Source organism: Pinus tabuliformis, chromosome 7, assembly GCF_031772625.1.
Source record: "Pinus tabuliformis cultivar Carrire ecotype Pingquan chromosome 7, CPIR1, whole genome shotgun sequence".
Lineage (NCBI taxonomy): Eukaryota > Viridiplantae > Streptophyta > Pinopsida > Pinales > Pinaceae > Pinus > Pinus tabuliformis.
Genome location: NC_142293.1, coordinates 664,477,845 through 664,497,945, shown reverse-complemented (window position 1 = coordinate 664,497,945; position 20,101 = coordinate 664,477,845). Strand labels below are relative to the sequence as shown.

The window sequence follows — 20,101 nt, the reverse complement described above, 5'->3', positions numbered from 1 at the left end:
ACTGCAAAATCATGTACTCATTCTCCAATGCCGAACATAATCTATTGCGAATTTGACGGCAAAGAGTTGGCCATTAGAACTGTTCATGGCAAGGCTAACCATGCCATGAGCTCCGGCCCCAATATTGCCACCCCTCACCCATCCCTCCTACAGTTCGTTCTCCATTGCCACCCAATTCAACAAAAGATGGAATGTTGTTTTGTGAATTTCGCAGACACTCCGCTTTTGTTGGTGTTGTGGTGGGTTATAAAGGGCAGGTGAGGAAAGTCACATTGAGACCCTGACGGTGCTCTTCCTAGCACCCAAATTAGCTGCATGCCCACCGTTTGCTTTCTTAGCCGACCAAGTTCCTTGGAGGCCACGGTTGTTGTCTTCCTTCCTTTGCTTTTTCTTCCATAGAATAATAAAAAAAGGCGCCATTAGCTCGCTTGCATAGTGTGTCAGCTAGAATGATGTATGGTAAGTGAAACATTAGTCACCCCATCGAATCCGTTTTATGATAAATATATATATCAAGATTTAATATCGCGATTTATATATCAGCAATTTAATATAGTGATTTATTCCTATATCTTGATTTAATATATATCATCGACGCTATATTAATCTAGCGATGATAAAATTATATATCAACATTTAATAAAATATTTCAACACTTCGCAATTGTAACATATTTGGTTAGCTTTAATATTGTTAAATTAAAACTTATATTTAAAAATATAAGAATTTTGAATTATAAAATTTTTTTATTATTATATAATATTAACGCTCCCAATCAGCCATTTTTCATAAATTTTGGGGAAACTTCTAGCTGTTCCCGACACCCATACGGTGTACCCAAGTTCCCAACGTTCCCCACTTCCAGAAACTCGTGCAACATAGGTAAAACCTGACTTTATCTGGTCGATTATGACAGAAGTTTGGTTTCTAGCATCCACATTTTGGATATGGCTAAAGTATCATTCAGCTCCCCTCATTAGTAGGGAATGTGCCCACAGACTTTACTTCTAATACATCGAGGACATGATTTCTGCTGGATATGCTAAATATCAGCAATGCAAGCTTCATTATCAAGCTATGTTTTCCATTCAAGAATCACGTCTCTTATGAGCAATATACACAATGTCATTGCACCTAGATTAAAACTCAGGAGATTCACCATTTGCAGATTTTATGGTTAGAAAATGATATCCACCAGGTACTATAGGGTGTGTTAAAACTTAAAATCATAGATAGGTCAAGTTGTAAGCAACTTAGAATTAAAACAATTACATGCCCTGTGTAGAGTTATCATGCACAACACATCAATAACATTTATACATGTCAGCATGTTATTGAACATAGGAACTTGTGTGAATTTCTCTTTACTGTGTGTGTAAGAAGGCCAAGTAATTGCGCAGAAAACCACTAAACTTTCCTTCATTGCTGTATATATATCACTTAATGAAAATGCCAAGAACAGAGCCACAGCTGATGATACAATAATCAGTGGTGTTTTTTTTTAGGTAATTGTAATCCAATTAGGTGGCTCATAAAATCTACACCAGACAGGCAACGCCCTAGGACAATAAACATCCTCTCTGAGAACAACGTTATACCACAATATTGCCAAAACTTCCAGGCATGAAAAAAAACACATATCATAGATACCAAAATTGGTTTGGCATACCAATGCAAAACAAAACACATAACAGCACACTGTTGCATTCTGCCTAGTAATGAAACAAAAGACTGCATATTATTGGGTGACATTATTATCATGCTCAGCGTTGAGTTAATTGGTTTCACATGACATCAACCATAAATAAAAAAAAATACTGCATGCCTAACGTTAAGTTAAATGGCTTCACATAACACCCTGCCCAGCCATGAAATAACAATACTCCATCCCCAGCATTGAGTTAAATGGTCAAACAACAGTTCATACCCAACATTGAGTTGGATGACTATATTTAACAGTGTACCCAACCATGAATGCAGTTAAACCATTTCAGAGGTTATCATGCCCAGTGATATCCTGACGTGAATTTACATAACATCAGTGTGTGGCAATACTTTATAGCAATTACCAAAACACTATGGTGACAGCATATTGCTCGCATTTAGATATTCACACATAAATTATTGCAACACTTTGTGACTGTGCAGTAAGAGTAGATGTCAGTGCAATTTAGAAGCCACAGAGATTGCATACTGTCACGAGTTTCTCAGATCTCTTGTTGTCTAAGAAACAAAGAACCAAACATAGGTACAGCTACTAATACAAACTTCTCTTTCCTACTGTATGTACATGTATGTGGCAAATAACAGTTTGTACAGTCCTTCAAGAGGGCATACATTAATGAAATTCATGCAGGGCAATTAGAGGCAGTGACTTGAGAGGACTTACGTCCATAGAGCTTAAGCTAGGAACCCACCAGAGATAAATCATAAAACTACAATAACCATAGTCAATCATGCTAATCTGTGGCATGTGCATAACACAAACCTTGTTACTCCAGATGACTTCAAAACACTAGGCAGCATTCCTATGAATCGCATTTAAGACAACAAGGGAAGTTTCACACTGATGAGATCTTTCTAAATGCCTGGCCGTACTACCTGGTGACTCAAATTTAAGGACTTGAGACCTTGCATCATGTCAAGGTTCCTTATGGGCAAAACTGTCCCAGAAGTCTGTATGGTGTTTTCCTATGACGTGTAAACCCTCCAGCTTGTGGAAGTACATTAACATATGGGTTAACAACAGTGCCAAATTGTACAGCCTTATCCATGACTACAGAACCCATTAATCCACCTCCTACCATGCATATTAGGAAGTACTGTAATCTTGTATCCCTGGTACATGGTGAACTGTCCCAGCAAATTTCAGGCATCACAATTAGTAAGGTACCTAGCACTGTGTGACTCAGAATGCGCATTGGGATAAGGTCCATAATTTTCCTCCCAACCATTGACAAGCTGCCAACAATGCAGCTGCTACCCCCTAGCTTGTGAAACCTGTCCCAACGTCCAGACCAGGGATTCCAAAGGTCTGTCCTGCCTCCACCCTGCGTATAGGTGCTCAGTTATAGGTTTGTACATGGATTCCAGAGATAATTTCTCATCCACCCCCCAGCCAATGAGGGACTCCAGAGATGAAAATCTCCACCCTTGCTTACTTTAGGGATTCCAGGGATTTACCTCCACCCTAAGATTGCTCGGCAACTCCACCCAATACTGGGAATCCAGAGTGTACTGGTCCTGAGCATTGAGCAAGGAGACTAGCTCAGGGCAGCCAGAGGCTGCCACCCTTTAGCCAATGAGGAACTCCAGAGATGAGATCTCCACCCTCAATCAATTCAAGTACCACTTAATCAATAATTTCATTAACAGAAATAAGGAATTTACACCTACAGAGTAATGGTATGAGACATACAGGATGACCCAAGTGTTTTCCCACCAACAAGCTGGAAGGTAGTTAGATCAATTCAACTGCAATTTTTTGTTCTCTGAATGGTAATGACAGTCAGGCAATAGCATTACTACTAGTATACATGCAGAAAGGACATAGTTACAGGGTTTTCACCCTCCAAAGGGTAAGGACATGTCCGCTCTAGTGACTAACCTCTAGTGCTGCAGGTCCCCCTGCTGCCCTCGTGATGCCAACCACAAGATTCCGAACTCGTGCCTCTCCTTCCTTTGCAACAAATTCCCAGAATTATGCTCTCTCGATGCTTATTCAACACTAACTTCTCCATTTTTGCTTTCCACTTGTTTTCTTCTTTCCTCTCTTACCAAACTTCCACTGTTTGCTTCCTCTGGTTGTCCGTGTCCCCTCCTGGTCCTGATTTCCTCTCTTTTCTACTGTTTGCACACTACTACTGGTTAGTTAGGGCCTAGCCCCTCTGGACCAACCCGAGATGTCCCCCTATCCATCCCAGTCATGTCACTACTAATAGGTTTTCTTTGGCCAATCATTTTCCTGCCATTTGGGCTCTCTTTCTCTCATTTCCTGCCATTTGCCCTCTTCCCATGGCCTGTTCTAGAATCAGCAAGTTGTCCAGAAAAATTCCTCCGCCATGTGCTAATAACCTGTAAATATTCACGAGTGCTTGAAGAATCATTAGTTGTGTACATATTCCCCCACAATACGAACCCAGTGCCTGTGGGCATATCCAGCTTATTTGGTGTCAGTGTTGGGCTATATGCCCAATATCAAATCCGACTGAAACCAAATTGGTTTATAACCTTATAATCATGCACCATATACAAAGAATTATGTTCACCTAAATCTTGAATATTTAGTATGAGTTGCAATTTACGTTATTGGTATCACTTAGGTGTTGTTGAGGTCCCACCTAACTCCCCTAGTTAGTAGGATAGATTGTTACTTAATGTATTTAGTCATCTCTCATAATTAAGGCTCCACGAATTAGAAGAATTTGCAATCAATAAATATAAGTGGCCACCTTAAAGAAGACCCCTATATAAGTGATTGAGGCCTCATTAATAGAGGTCCCATCAATGGCTAGGGTTTTCATCAATTAGACACCATATATTATCATATTTATAGGCATAGTATATTGATTATCTTCAACATGTATACAAGGATAGCTTAAGAAAGTGTTTACCATAACCATGTGAATGCACCTTTGGCATGTATAACAGGATAACAACAAAAGTATTTACAATATCCATACAAATGCAAGGAGACCAGGGCAATATTTAATTTATATACATGAATGTACCATGACCGGGACCATGAGCACAATATCTACACATTTACAACATGACCGGGGTCATTACAGACTAATCTATTGTCTTAAAGAAGTAGGGACTCATAAGAGAACTTGTGATTTTGCTTAAAAAGGGATAATGGCTCTTGTTCCACCTCATCATATAGTATGAGGTTCCACCCTGTGATTTTCATCACATTGATGAAAATTTATTATTGATATTCTTGGAGCATTAGACGGAATTTTGGGAATGCATTTTCATGGAGGCCCTTGTCTTCATGGCATCAACTAATTTGGCAGACTACGCTTGTTGATTGGTGATCTTCTCACATATGCTTGCCTTGTTGATCACCCCTTGGTTGCATATTTGATGCATGATTTTGTTGTCACACTAAGTCACTTTGACTCTTTATGGTGTTCTCTTTTGTCTTTTCTCCATAGAACCACATCAAGGCAAACTCTTTCACAAAGTAAATTGCAAGCCACTTTGTGGTTTACATCATAGTGGGTTATGCAAGTAGCTTCCTAGGCCAATTGACTTTAAAAATATTCTATAAGACTTTCTTCAATCTTAAGTTTCCCACAAGTTTAATTTGGTCTAACTTTGTATTTTTCCTTCTAGGTTAGCTTCAATTTCTAGTGTTTTTTATGGAATTTCAATAAATTTGCAACTTGGGAAATTTCTTCAAACACTTGAAACAAAGATAGAAAACATGTGAAGTCACATCCATGCTATGTAATAAGGATCCATCCATTGTCAATGCATCTCAACTTAAAATCTCTGTCTCTCTCACTCTCTCTCACATACCCATGATGCTCCAAAAGATAGTTCTATAGCCAAGATATAGAATTAGACATGTGGAAATTTAGTATTAAATACCATATACTAAGCAATTTTGCAACAAGATCCTACTTATTTCATTTCCATGTTTCTTTTCCAATGGTGTGACATGTAAGAAAGAAAATGAAATCTCTCTTATCCTTAGCATGCAGTAAACTTTGCGGCTATCCATTGAAACCTATGAAGCTAAAAGACTAGAAATTACTTAATGATCCTCCTCATGTGCATGTGCATGTGCATGTTCATGACTATGACCATGTCCGTGAGACTCCCATGGATGACGCAACCCCTACAAAATATTCCAATTTTCAGACGACATAAAATTAAGAAAATTAATGAAATTAAAACTCATCCAAAGCTAAATATAATGCATACCAAGAGGACAGGACCATCCTCCTTTGCTCTGTATAAAATCCAAAACCTACAAAACATAGACAAAAGATTAATATTTGCTAAAAAATGAACCTCAATTGAGTTTCATTGAATGCATATAACAGCAAGAAAATTGCATAAAATAAACACAAACTATTAAAACAAAAAGGGAAGCAACATTAATTATATGTTTGTGTTGTGTACACACACACACACACACACATGTTGGATTCATAAAACCAAAAGAACCATGTAAAGGCAAAAGGTGCACGATGACAATACAATCGTGTCAACCAATTTTTTTCCACAGCATGTGTCATATGATGTAATCTGACAACTGTACCATTAGCTATGCAATGTCTATTACAAGCTACATGTTACTCACAATTGTGCAACCTATTATTGCATGTGGGACTTTAGAACTTTTGATTGAGCATTAGAATGTGGAACTTGTTATTATGAATTTTACTGTGCAACCTGTTGCCACATTTTGGACTGCACAACTCTATTGTGGAACTTGTAGCCAATTCTAGACTATGTTTTACTTTCATGGCAATCAGGGCATTCTATAAAAAAAAATATCAAAATTAGACATTTCCTTATCAATTAATCATATAAACATAATGCTACATCCAACTAAATAATTTGGAACACAAATAAGTGAATCCGTGCATGCATACGTCATACAACAATATATCCATACCGTATGAATCACAATCTGACAATATAAAAGAAGCAGATGACAAAAAAAGTATTTATAAATCCATGCATGCATACATCATACAACAATACATCTGTACTGTATGAATCACAATCTGACATGATACAAGATATTCAAATGATAAAAAATTGAATTTACATAGCCTTACAAAGTTACATACATTAATATAGTCTTAAATCGAAAAATGCCCATATTGATCAAACCTGACTCTCATGTGACTTGACATATAGCCAGTACACATATGAGAGGTCACTTTGAATATCAAATTGATGATTTACAATTATTATATATCTATGTCTATAGCTCAGTTTCCAATCCTTCTTGGGTACAAAATTAACATTGCAAAATCAAGAGAGCTTTGCACACAGAGACAAAAAGTGTGAAAATTGGACCACTATTATAATTAGCTAAAAGCTTGAAATATTTTGAGGTTTACGAAGTCAGACCCTAGCTAACAAAGGGGTATTGCTTAGGTGTTAACCCTCCATCTCCTTATCAACCCTTAGGTGACAAAGCAAAGAATTCAAACCCCATTGAATGAAGAGGAAGTAGTAAGCAAGGGTTGTAACTTATACTTTGCAACGAAATGTGTTGACATTGTTGATTGCAATTAATCAACATGGTAGGAAATTTGTCGAATTTCAAAAATAGTTCTACCTAAATAACAATCTCGAAAAATAAGGCATGCACAGGAAAGCTTACAACAGGGGGTTCCCATAAACAGAAAATCTTAAAATGTTCTAGCCATCATATTGCTACACAAAAAATCTTAAAATGTTCTAGCCATCATATTGCTACAAAACAAATCTTAAAATGTTCTAAGGTAAGTTTTAGCAGCCCTTGTTGTCTATGGATCTTGGCATTAACCTAAGCATCAACAACAACTAGAACTGTCCACTTACCCATCAAAACTAATATAATACACTTGCACTAATGCTAGTTATTCACCATAAGGGAAGCTTGGATGTCTTTTGTCGGGGTCGAGGGACATCCCTGACATTATGAAGACACCTCTTGACCCACTGAAGGCGACCCTTGAATTATCCTTTGCATTTCATGGAAAGTGAGGGATGTCATTGAGTTTTCCCCCAATCAAATGAACAAAAGAAACAAAAAGGACATGTCCCTAAACTCATAGGTAGTAAGGGACATCCTTGAGCCTTTCCCCAATCCCAGGGATATAAGAAACATAGGAGATGTGTAAACTTGGGTACACATACCCCATGGAACCTTGAGGGTTTGGAATGGTCATATTTTCAAAACACTGAATTAGCTATGAAAGATTACGAGAGATCCCAAAGGAAGCAATAATAGGTATGTACTCTATTGGGAAGCCCCATGAACCTCAAGGTATAAACATAAGGCTTATGATTTCTTCTTCAAGGTATAAACATAAGGATTATCATTTCTTCTTCAAGGTATAAACATAAGTTTTCCTAGAAAATTCACCAGTAAATATAAAATATTTCATACAACCAAAGCAAAAACATTTGTGTCCACTATCAACCCATTCTCAAACTATACTCGCTCGAGACAATCTCCTACCCAACAGATTTTCAAAACCTCTCACGTTGATGCCTCTTATACACACAACTATCAAAATCTTAGAGAGTTGAGGTTTAACTAAAATCCAAACCATGAACTAGAATTTGCTCCATTTTTTTGTGAATTTGCATACTCACATGACTAAGATGTAGACAACAAAATTTCATTTAACAAGCCTAACATTTTAAAGTTGCCAATACAATAACATTGCATCAACTGAATAAAATTTATAAAAGCAACCATCATGAACTCCTACTTACAAAGAACTCATAGTAAATTTCAACAAGACAAAATTAATGATTCTATTAAAAAAGAAAATGCTTAATCAATTTGGGAATCTATAACACATCATGGAACTCCTTACATGTTTCATGGATAGCAACAGGAGGAGATGTTGGTAATACAAAAGAGAAGGGGGCAAAGTCCAAGGAGCAACACTAAATACATGTTAAAAATAAATGTAGAAGCCTAAAAGTTAACACAATGAAATTGTTACGTACAAAACATATCATCTTGAACAATACTATTCATGATTCCATAAATATTACTTTCATCTTCCGAATAATATAAAAATGATTCAAATGGTTTTAAAATATTGAAATGCTAAAAATATACGCAATACAAAATGGTCTAGAGGTTGATACATAAAAACATACATGGGTTTATCTCAGGTGGTTGGGAGAAATGAATGTTATCCTCCCCACCTAGGTTCGATTCTCGCAAATGACATGTTGAGCTCATATTGAGTATATTATAGTAATGGCTTAAGAGACTTCTTGTTAAATGGCCTTTAGGACAAAAAAATATCTTAGGGTTGCCTACGCATTGGTGGGTAGGATGCTTGGTTACATGGGAAAAAAATTAAAAATTAAAATTATATATATATATATATAACAAATTTACAAGTTATGATATTTTGCTTCAAGATTATCCAAAGATGTTTGAACCTCAAGAGTCAATACATTCTATTACATAATAATTGTCACCACCATTTGCCAATCTAATATCATCTACTAACATACCAACCAAGCTTGTTTGTGGATTTGAAGTGTCGACAACCATGTTGATCCAACTCCCACCATATATCTGTAGAGCATCCTCAAAATCTATCTCCCACCATGCAACCTGACCACATATAACCATAAAAGCTTGAGCCATAGCGAGCTCTATTGCATTATCATTATTGCCACAATCCTCCAATCTAATATCGTATAATGACACACCAACCAAGATTTTTTGTCAATTTGAAGTCCCACCTCATCGGTCTATAAAGCATCCTAAAGTTCTACCTGCCACCATGCAATATGAAAAATAATTTAGAGCACTACCAATTCAAAGGAGAAGACTACCATACACAAAACAAGTTATCTCTCTCTCAAAGTTGAGGATTTTCCTAAAATTGTGTACCAATTCCTCTCAACAAGTAATAAACTAGCAACCTTAAATAACTAATGCATGGAAAAATAATGGATCTATATAGCTTCATCCCCATGTATCCTCCATTTTCTAAGTGGTATTCCCTACAATACAATCCTCATATCCTAAATTGCAATGACTATGTAATTGGGGTTAAGTAGTTTTGCAAAATAGAAAAAACATAGCCCACTTATCCTTGCTTCATCAGGGTTGTATATTTTCAATGAGGCTTCATAAAACCCTTCTTCACCTCATGATCATCCCTATATATGAAAGTTTGCTTGGCCCCTCCATATACCACTTAGAATTTGGTGCATAACCAACCATATGAAGAGGGGCACTCATCTTGTTGAATTGTGTCTCTTAGTTCTTTTAGAAAACTACAAAGAGGGAACTCTTAGACAACTTTAGTTTATATCCCTAACAATGTTATCAATTGGCTAATATATATTTCCAAGACTAGAGAAAGTGGAATTCACACACCTTGTCATCTCCATTATTAAAGATGAGAATAAAACAATGTGTTTGTGATAATCCCAACAATCACACTCTACATTATCCACTTGAGTTTCTTGCAATACTTTTTTATTGGAATCCCCCATTTATACCAGTGACTCGTGAGTACTAGTAACATTAGATTGCAAAGAATATTGCACCTCAATCACACACTCAAGGAGAATGAACAAGGTGACATATCATGTATCCCTAGGTTTTGCAAATCATTCTTAGGGTGGATCCTAAAAATAGCTAAATAGACAAAGCCCCCAGGGGGTAGGCGAGTTGGTAATCACAATGCGGTGAAGTTCGTTAGAAAGGCGGGCTCCGTACTGAAGGTCACGAGTTCAAATCCCCCGGACTTATCCTAGAGTTGTACAGAGGGGCGAGCACAGCTCCCAGTGGTTATAGAGGTAGCAGTCAGAATCGACCCCGTGTAACGCGAGTCGCGAGGCTGCCCTGTTGCCAATTCCACTGTAATCAAAAAAAAAAATAGCTAAATAGACATGATGGTTACAAAAGAACAAGTGTGATGGCTCACAATGAAAATGAGGTAAGCGACAAAATAAATTTTTCCCATGTCTTTGAGTGCATTAGTTGGTGTGTGTGCACACAAGAAATCCATAATATATCTTTACACCTCAATACCCAAAGTGTTGAATTATCAAAAGCTTGTAGCTTTGTACAATACTAGCATAAATCCATCTTAACATCAAGGATCTACTAACCACTAAGAGAATCAAAAAAAGACCGAGTGAAAACTTCTCAATGCTTATAAATCTAGGATGAAGATGTATATACTATATATGCTAGTTTCTTCACTTTAAATTTCTTTTGCCCACTCTTTCCTCTTTTCTTTCTTTTGACATTAGATGTCAAATGTCATTTTTTCCCATATGTATGCATGGCATGACACGTTTCAAGAGCATTGAAAAACCTTTCTCATTGATTGCATCCTTCAATAACTCAAATTTAAACATGAGGCCTTCATCTTTCCATGAAATCAAAGGCTCTCAAATAGTAAGCCCTATTATCACCAAAAATTAATTCCTACAAAATAATAAAGGAATTCGCATAACAAATAGGCACAAATCCAATGTCACTTCAGACTAAATTTGTCTAGCTTCAAGCTAGTATTTTTCCAACCACAGCAAGCTTCCTTAAACAATCTTAGGTATTAATGGTGAGTCAATAAGGGTACTTACAACCTCAAACTAATAAACATGAATGTTGTTTGGAAATAAAATGGGTACTAGATAGCAAACAAATAAGCAAACAACAATCTAGCATGTAGGGAAAACAATGTACTATGTGTTAAGTACATAAATATTAAGTCATAAAAGGAAAAAGTATTTCCTTATAATGTGCTAAATTAGAGCATGACAACAAGCTAAAAACACTCAAAGATGCTACAAACACACTAAAATCGAAGCACAAAATGCTAAATAAAGTGGGGACACACAAATCAACGAAAATATAGCAAGTAAAAATGCTAATAGCAATTGCACCCTCCTCCGAGAATAGCTCATGCATGAATATAGAACAAGACTCCACTAGTCAATTAGGTCTATCCCAAGAGGTTGTGGGATGGAGTCATGTCCTCCCCATCTAGGTTCTACTCCAATATAATGAACAGATTCTTGTAATGGCTTAGAACCTTGTTGTTGACTTAGCCATGTACCACAATGAATCTAGGGTTTACCCTAGGTACTATCCTTGATTTGATTTGACCTAACAAATTTGTTCATTTTGATCTTATGCTCTTCACAGGCATCATCAACCAAAACAATGCAAACTATATCCTTTCTCTTTTTACCCTTAACAAGGATGGCATCACCCCAAAAAAACTACAATGTTTCCATAGGTTCCTCTTGTTGCAGCTCCCCACTAGATTCACCACCTTGCTCGCTAGCATCCATATCAAAATCTTCTAAAACTGAATGTTCCTTGTCTTTTTAATAGTATTCTCAATAGTCTTATCATCCAGGAAGGAGCCATGTTGCTCTTCCTCATCTATTTGTGAATTTGTAGGCTCTTCCACTTCCATGTCTTCATGAAGAAATTCTTCCTCTGCATGCGGTTACATTCCTGTAGGATCAATATATGCATCCTCTATGGTCAAATCTTCAGGGATGTCATTTTCATCATCACCAACTCCTTAATCCTCTGGAGTTGTGTCATGACTTTCATAATTTTTATCTTGTGCCCTGCTTCATCATTGCTTGCATCCTGCTTCGCTCTGAGCTCCATTGAGTCTGACATGGTATCCTAGACAGATGCCCCAATGTCATACTTTTCTTTTGGATTTTCTGGTTGACAATCTTGACCTTTGTTCCACAGTTGTTCATCAACCACATCTTCATCCTTGCCTATTTTCCCCATGGCTGACTCAATATTTAACTCTTGATCATCATCACCACCACATCTTCATCCTTGCCTATTGTCCCCATGGCTGACTCAATATTTGACTCTTGATCATCATCACCATTCTCATCACCTTGTGTAAAAGCATCTCCTCTATTAATTTCACCTACTGGAAGACAAGGTTGTGATAATACATCTAGTGTTATATCCTTTATCTCATGAATACCACCCACGTCATTAGAAAGGCCTTTCATTTCCTTTTCCCCTTCACACTTGGGCCCAAGTTCAGGAACTCAACAACCAGATTTCCTTGAGGTTCAAGCTGCAATTTATCTCAAGCTTTTCTCCATTTCGTGGCCCATCCTCTGATCCAACAAAAGAGTCGTTGCCAAACTGTACCACCTTCACCGTCAAGATGCTTTCCCAAATTCATGTCATTTTCACAATCAAAGGGTGCTGCACTAGCAGTGGCATCTAAAGTTGGGATTCCATATTTCAGTCAATGGTTGGGCAATCGATCACAAACACTATATTTATTTCTTTCAAATAAGTCTGGTTGATTGCCTACCTCCTCTTTAGGGGGATACAACCATGTCCATGCTTTCACCTTCGCTTCAACTTTTCTTATACTTTGTTTTTCAGGCTTGGGTATATGATTAGTATCATTAGATTTGTTTTTCTTGCAGCTAACCCAAAAATCGTTTCATTTACTTGCTTTCTGTTGTGTGCCCCCACTCTTCAATTCAGGTGTGTGACCAGTCTTGAAAGTCACGATTGTGGCAGCCATTATATTTTGCTGAGTGGGTTGCCCAAAGGTGCCCTGCCCAAAAACTGGAATTGATATACCACTAAAACCACTAGAAGCAGTTGGTTGTGTCTGATCAAAATTGCCAAAAGAAAATACACCCTGTGTCTGGGCATGATTTGGTGATTGAAGGAAAGAAAATGCACCCTCTGTCTGGGCATGATTTGGTGATTGAAGGCCATTGAACAGGGAAGGAGTTGATTGTGCAAGGCTTGATGGCTTGCTCTGCGACAACATTGTTGGTGTGCTGCTAGAGAACAAGATGCTCTGATAAGCAGGAGTGTTTTGGCCAAATTTTACTGTTGAAGAAGATTGATCTCTTTTAATCTTTGCCTCCAACTTCATTAATTCCTCAAAAGCCCTTTTGTTCCAATATTGCCATTCTTTCATGGTTTCCGCTTGCTGTTTTTCCAACTTCCCCCAAGGTTCTGCATACTCCTCACCGAATATTGTTTCCCATGGTTCCATCTTTAAACAACCTCCAGGCTGGCAGGAGAGCCAACTCTGATCCCACTGTAGCGAACTAGGGTAATTCTGCCCTACTGTTTCATGTAGCAATTAATTTTCTTTCTCCAGCACCGTAGTTTAACTCAATGCAATTGTTGAATATCTAATTTTTTCCAATGAAGCAATGAACAATTTGTCATCCAATACTTATGTAAACAATGATAATATCGTTCAACAACAAACTCTATTCAACGATACAATGTAAGTTTGTTCCACAATTTATGCAAAACGTAATTCAACAGACTTCAGTACCACAACAGTCATAAGCTATTACTAAATACTACAGATACCAGGTCAATTCAGGTTCCTAACCGGGTAAGTGGTATTCTCCCCTAGGGACGAGCATGGATGGCAGGAAATTACTTTAATATAGCCACAGTCCTGATTACCAATCACAGCGTTCCAATTCACAGGATTCGAATCAAGCCAAGGGATTCGTAATCAACCACAGAAAAACGCGATCAACCACAGAGGGCTGCAAACAACCACAGAAACCCGAAATCGTGCCACAGAAGCCAAACCCAGAGATACGAAATCAGCCACAGAATAACCCGTTTTTCTCAGCCAGGAACCCACGTCTTGCCCAGAACTTCGCTAAGATGCTACAGAAGCTTCGTTTCCCTTCACTGCTCAATTTCCAGAGTTAACTTCCATTCAAGAATTCGTCAGGTTCTGATTAAATCAGAGAAAATTCTGAAGAATCATTTATTTTACATAGTGATAAGATAAGGCACAATCGGCGAAGCTAGACATTGAAAGAAAACTGTCAAAGAGAAGGCACTGATTGAATTGTTCATCCATGCAAATTTTGGCAGGCAGAACAGTAACTTTCAAGGTTTTAGGTAATGGGCAGATCTAAATTTAAGGAAACTGTTCAATGACGACACATGAAGTTGAACACGCAAAAGATCCTCAAGCACTGGAATGTGTCGAGGGAAAACCCTAAACAGGAAATATGAAAAGTTCAATGTGATTTGCATGTAAACAAACAGCATTAACCATTCCGAGAAATCAGAGTAGGGTTTGAATCAGCTCTTCGTTTATCCCTCCACGATAATGAGATCTTGCCATGAGAATAACCAGAAAACGTACCACATAACTGCACACATGAACTTGCCAGTCCTGGCGTGCCATTTATTGGGGTGATGCATGGTGAAGCCATTGTATGTTATTCCGTGACCATGATCACCTCCATGCCCGTGCCCACCCCCCGCCATTCTGTCACTTCTTCCAAGCTCTGCGTAACCAAACCCTTGCCGTCCAACTCGCAAAAATGATGAGCCAGTTTTTCGTCAAAGATCGTTTTTATCATCCATAAATACTTGGGTAATGGCTGGTAAAGAGCCTTTCAGGGTAGAAAATTAATGCTCCTATTTTAAGAAGAAATTTAGAGAACTTCATCACTAATGTAAATTATTTGTATAGGTTCAGCGCCAATTAACTGTAATCATTTTTATTTGGGTAATGTCTACATTCAAATTTAACCTTTGGATTGATACTCGTAACTAATAAACTAGCAGCTAATATGTGACTTACCAGTTTGAGTACAAAGTGTTTGACCTTACAAATATTTACCTTTAAGTCATTAATACATTAAAAATAGTTAATAATGGAAAAATTAAACACGTCAGGGTTTGTTTTAATTCTACATATTCCTCATATTTTCAACCATTCAAGATTTTATTTCAACTAGTTTTTATTATTAAAAATTATAGTTATATATATTAATGTTATTTTAATTATTTTACTTATTATGATGTAATTCGAAAATATTTATAAAAAAAACACACACCATTAAATCAAAGTTTAGTAATTAAAAAAAATCCATGTTTTTTTTATTAATGGTTTTTTTTTACCATCATTATTACATTTTTTGAAATTTGTTATAATAAAATTTATTGTTTATTATTAAAAAATCATTATATTGTTAGGGGAGGTTGGAGCCGGAGGGATTATCTATCACCTCAATAAAGAAATGGAGCTACAATATGTATGGGGTGTGGGGATGGCTTCTAACAATCAAATCGAAATTTTAGCATTGTGACAAGGGTTGGAGTTAGCTATTTCAAGGAATATCCAGCATCTAATGATATTTGGAGATTCTATGAGAGTCATTCATCAGGATTTCAAGCTTGGGGATCACTTCTCACAATCAAGCTGAAATTTTAGCATTGTGGCAAGGGTTGGAGTTAGCTATTTCAAGGAATATCCAGCATCTAATGGTATTTGGAGATTCTATGGTAGTTATTCATCAATTTTTCAAGCTTGGGGATCGCTTCTAACAATCAAGCCAAAATGTTAGCACTATGGCAAGGGTTGGGGTTAGTTATTTCAAGGAATATTTGGCATCTAATGTTATTTGGAGATTCTATGATAGTCATTCATCGAGTTTTCAAGCTTCAAGAGAATGTTAATCTAGTTAACCCCTCTATGTTGCAAAGAATACAAATTTGGTAAGGTAAAATTGAGAGAGTTGAATTTTAGCATATCAAAACACATCTAAACTCAAAGGCAGATGCGTTGGAAAACAAGGGAGAAATTTTAAAACAGGGAATATTGATTAAGGATGAAGTTATTGGTTCTTATTCCCCTATACCATGACCCTAGTAATAAATATTCAAAGATTTGGAAAATTATTTGAATTAAATGAAAATAGAAGAGCACTGAAGAGGCAGGTGGCCCAACTTCCTAACACGAACCCACTACCATGCCTTGGGAATCATCAGTATGATTGCATACCCAAACGGCGGCTCTATTCTTTCATTGGGATCTGGAATCAGACATACACTTAGCCAGAATGTTTAATAGCAAGAGCAGGTTGGGACAGCTGTAGGAAAGACCTCGTTGTTAATAAATGCATGGAGGAGGTGTGTTTTGATACTTACACGATTGAAAAAATTCAGTCCCGCTCGAGGTACTACAAATTAATGGAGATAAGCGAGTTATGCAATGAATTTAGCTCCAAATTCAAGTGTTTGGACAGATGGAGGTACGACGCAGGTGAACACATTGAAGTTGGAGAGAAGATGTATGGCTCTTTGGTGGTAGTGTAGCATGGATACAAGGCGCAATGGTGCATCATCTCCTCAGTTGCAGTGCAACTTTGGTTCATTCACAAGGTGGAGAGAAAGGTTACTTGTGGGTTTGTAACCATGGCAATGTCGTCGACGACGGAGAAAGAAGAATTCAATGACCACTTGGACTACCTCATGGCTTCAATGGAACATATTTTGTTCCTTTCGAATTGACAAGGGGAAATGCAGGAGGTGGAGGAGAAGGTACAATTAAACCTTCTAAACTAGAAGATTAGTCTACTTCAAATCAAACTAAAACAACTCCAGTCGCACATTGAAATGTTGGAACTCTGCCTTGCAAAGTTTGAATTTATGGGAGGGACAGGTCTAGAGGAGATTAGCCCAGGTGAGGGAGGAGAAGCAACGGTTGAAGTGTATCAACCAGCAAAATTAGAACAGAGGGAAATGGCAAATGTGATGGCGGAAGCGTCCCAAGCCCTAGCTCTAGGTCAGTCTAGGCAATTGGACATGGGAATTGTTGAAGTCAATATGGTAGTTAGAGAGGTCAACAAAGAATAACCCATATATAAAATATGCAGTGCAAATATATGTTAATTTTAGGAGTTTTCCGGAAGGTATATAGAAGATATCAGTTTAGAATTTTGGTATGTACGAAGTGCACATCTCTAAGCCTAGCAGAGGAAAATTCAATTGTAGATTTAATGGCCTTGATACCAGACTCATAATAATATAAAAACTAGTTGTGTCATTAAAAAAAATGTTATATTGTTGACAAATGTCATATTATTGACAAGCCTTTTTTGGAAACAACTGTGTAGATTATGAGAAATGTCCAATATTTTGGGTGAACTCTCCATCCATCACGAGGGACAGATACGTTTCAGTTGGCTTTACCCATCAAACTTATATTTTTTATAAGCTAGCAAATTGGCTTATTAAATTCAAGAATATAACTTTGAAATTTCCATTTCATTTAGATCTTCACTTTCTTTATAATGTAAGTTCTAATTAATACTCACAATAGCACTTATTATTTCTTTATTTATTGTAAATGACTAAATTAATAGCAATATTGCTAATAAACCTTGGCATACATATATTATCTATTATTTAAAAAAGAAAAAAACAATTTCCTTCCTACTTAAAGTTTGAAAATTGAAGATCCCCGATGGGGGTGTTGAACCGAATGAACACAATCCCTGAAGGAATGCGTGGGATATGATGCAGGGCACATGGCTGCAAGTGTGAGGACCTGCCTTCGGGTCCTCTCCAAGCACCTTGAGTACCAGGGAGTTTAAATAAACTTGTGTGAAACATTCGTTCGCATGGTATTCTGCAGGTGGTGGCATCATTGGTGAGTTAATGGACGGTGGCGCAATCCGTTATCACCTAGGCGATGCCTGGCTATGGTGTGCAATTATCATTGAGAGTTATGGAGTCTGGTTATGCAAAGAAACTTGGTATGTGAGTTTAGAGTGGGTAAACGGTTGTTTCCATGGACACCTGGTTTGGGAGAGGTGGTATCTGAGTCGCCGGAGTTCTTTCCTGCGTTCATGGGGGTCTACCTTTGACAATTGTTGGTTTGGTCTACGAGTTAAATCTGTGGAACGGAGGAGTCGACGGGGAAAATTGGTTTTACTAGAGCAGTGTTGGTTCAATAGGGGTCTAGGGATTCTCCTGTTGCGCAATTGGGGTCTGGTGGTTTTCTCATTGAATTAGAGGGATAAGGTCTTAGTTGCCCCCATTGGTGCTTTCGTCGGGGCCATTCGGGCTTGGTGGCATCTGTGGGGCGGGTGCATTGTTCTCTGGTTCGTTGTTTGGCTTGCGGGTGACCTCCTTAAGGTGGGCGCCGAAGATTTATATGTGGTTGTGGTGAGTGTGAGATCCTTGGAGTACGTCTTGGAGAGACTGGAGGTGGTCTTGCCAGTATGAGACGTGAATTTTCCCTCGATGTAATTATTATGTCGTTTCAAGTGGATCAGCATGTGCCCTACTCCTTGCATGTCTCATTCTCTGTCGCACATGAACCCCAATTCAGGTAGTCCAAAGGGAGGTGCAAGCCCCTCCCATATGGATCTAGCTCGCATCCTGTTAAGTTATGGTATGTTCTATGCTTAGAGCAAATTACTTTTCTTTCTTGTCATTATTCATAGATTAGCAATCACATGTGCATAAGTAAAGTGCAGATAGAACATTAAACGATCAACAGAAAACAAGCCAAGACAAGAGACACAAGATGTGGCGGCTAGCCAGGGACAAACCCCACAATGTGTGGGGAAACCCTTTAATCAAATCTTCTTTTATCTTCAATAATTCAACAGAGAGAAATAGTACAATAAATCTAATTTATATTAGTAGTAGCAAACCCTAGATCAGCAGCATTAGCATTAGCGGCTTCATCATCAAAACCAGGGCAGTCGATGTCTCGCAAACCGACTGTCGGATTGGCATGATTCCACCACCAAAAAAAGTGGCCTTCAGAGGAGGTCCAGATGGACCTACAATGCAGTTCAGAAGAGGAGGTTTGATGGTCAACGCTGGTCAAACTTAGGTTCTGCAGTTGTTGTCCTAAAATTGTGTCCTTCCTTCCACATGTGTGAGAGAGAGTCTCTTTTCTGCGCAGAGAGAGAGAGAGATGTGATGAGATGAGTGAGTGCAAATGAGGAAAATTCCTCCTGTATTTATACACAACTGTTGATGTTTGAATAGATGTGACTGTTGGGCTTCTGAGCCTGCATGAGTTGTAGGTCAGCTTGATAATTATTTCATAATCAAAATAAATTCATATCTCCATAAATACTTATCGGAGTCAGATGATCTTTAGATCAATTCTACACCTCTCGACGAGAGGAATCTAATAAAAATATTATCAGCCATGAATAAGATGACCCACATGGAGTTTGGCCCTAGTTGCCAATTTTAACACTCCCTCTCAACTAGGGAGAACTCCATCTGCAATCTGTCTGTCGGTCGCTACTATTCATCCATCAAATGCACTGCCCTGTACAGCTTGACCCCTGCTTTATCCTGCCTGCACTACTCTGTTCTATTCTGCCCTATTCTGATCTGCTCTGCTCTGCTCTGTTCTGTTCTGTTATGCTCTATTCTGCTCTACTTTGTCTGAATTATGAAGAGGAAGAAATGATCGAGGATGTATCATACTAACTCAAAGTCAGTCTCAGAGTATGTACCACTGGTCTCAGACTAGTCTCAATCGACCCGAATTCAGCGTCATAGTGGGTAAAACTCCTACCACTGGTCCCAGACCAGTATCATCCTCCA

General features: G+C 37.9%; 1 protein-coding gene across 1 annotated transcript in view; it reads right to left on the bottom strand.

The window, feature by feature from the left end:
• LOC149249197 (NADH dehydrogenase ubiquinone 1 beta subcomplex subunit) overlaps positions 1 to 15,115 on the bottom strand; it is a 30,339-nt gene extending 15,224 nt beyond the window's left edge. Inside the window, exons 1-3 of the mRNA XM_089458650.1 lie at positions 14,877 to 15,115; positions 5,935 to 5,980; positions 5,765 to 5,848 (exon numbers count right to left, since the gene is read on the bottom strand). Of these exons, the coding sequence (XP_089314776.1) occupies positions 5,765 to 5,848; positions 5,935 to 5,980; positions 14,877 to 15,001 (255 nt within the window). The 5' untranslated portion in view covers positions 15,002 to 15,115. The remainder of the gene's footprint in view (positions 1 to 5,764; positions 5,849 to 5,934; positions 5,981 to 14,876) is intronic.
• Between the last annotated feature and the right edge of the window lie 4,986 nt (positions 15,116 to 20,101).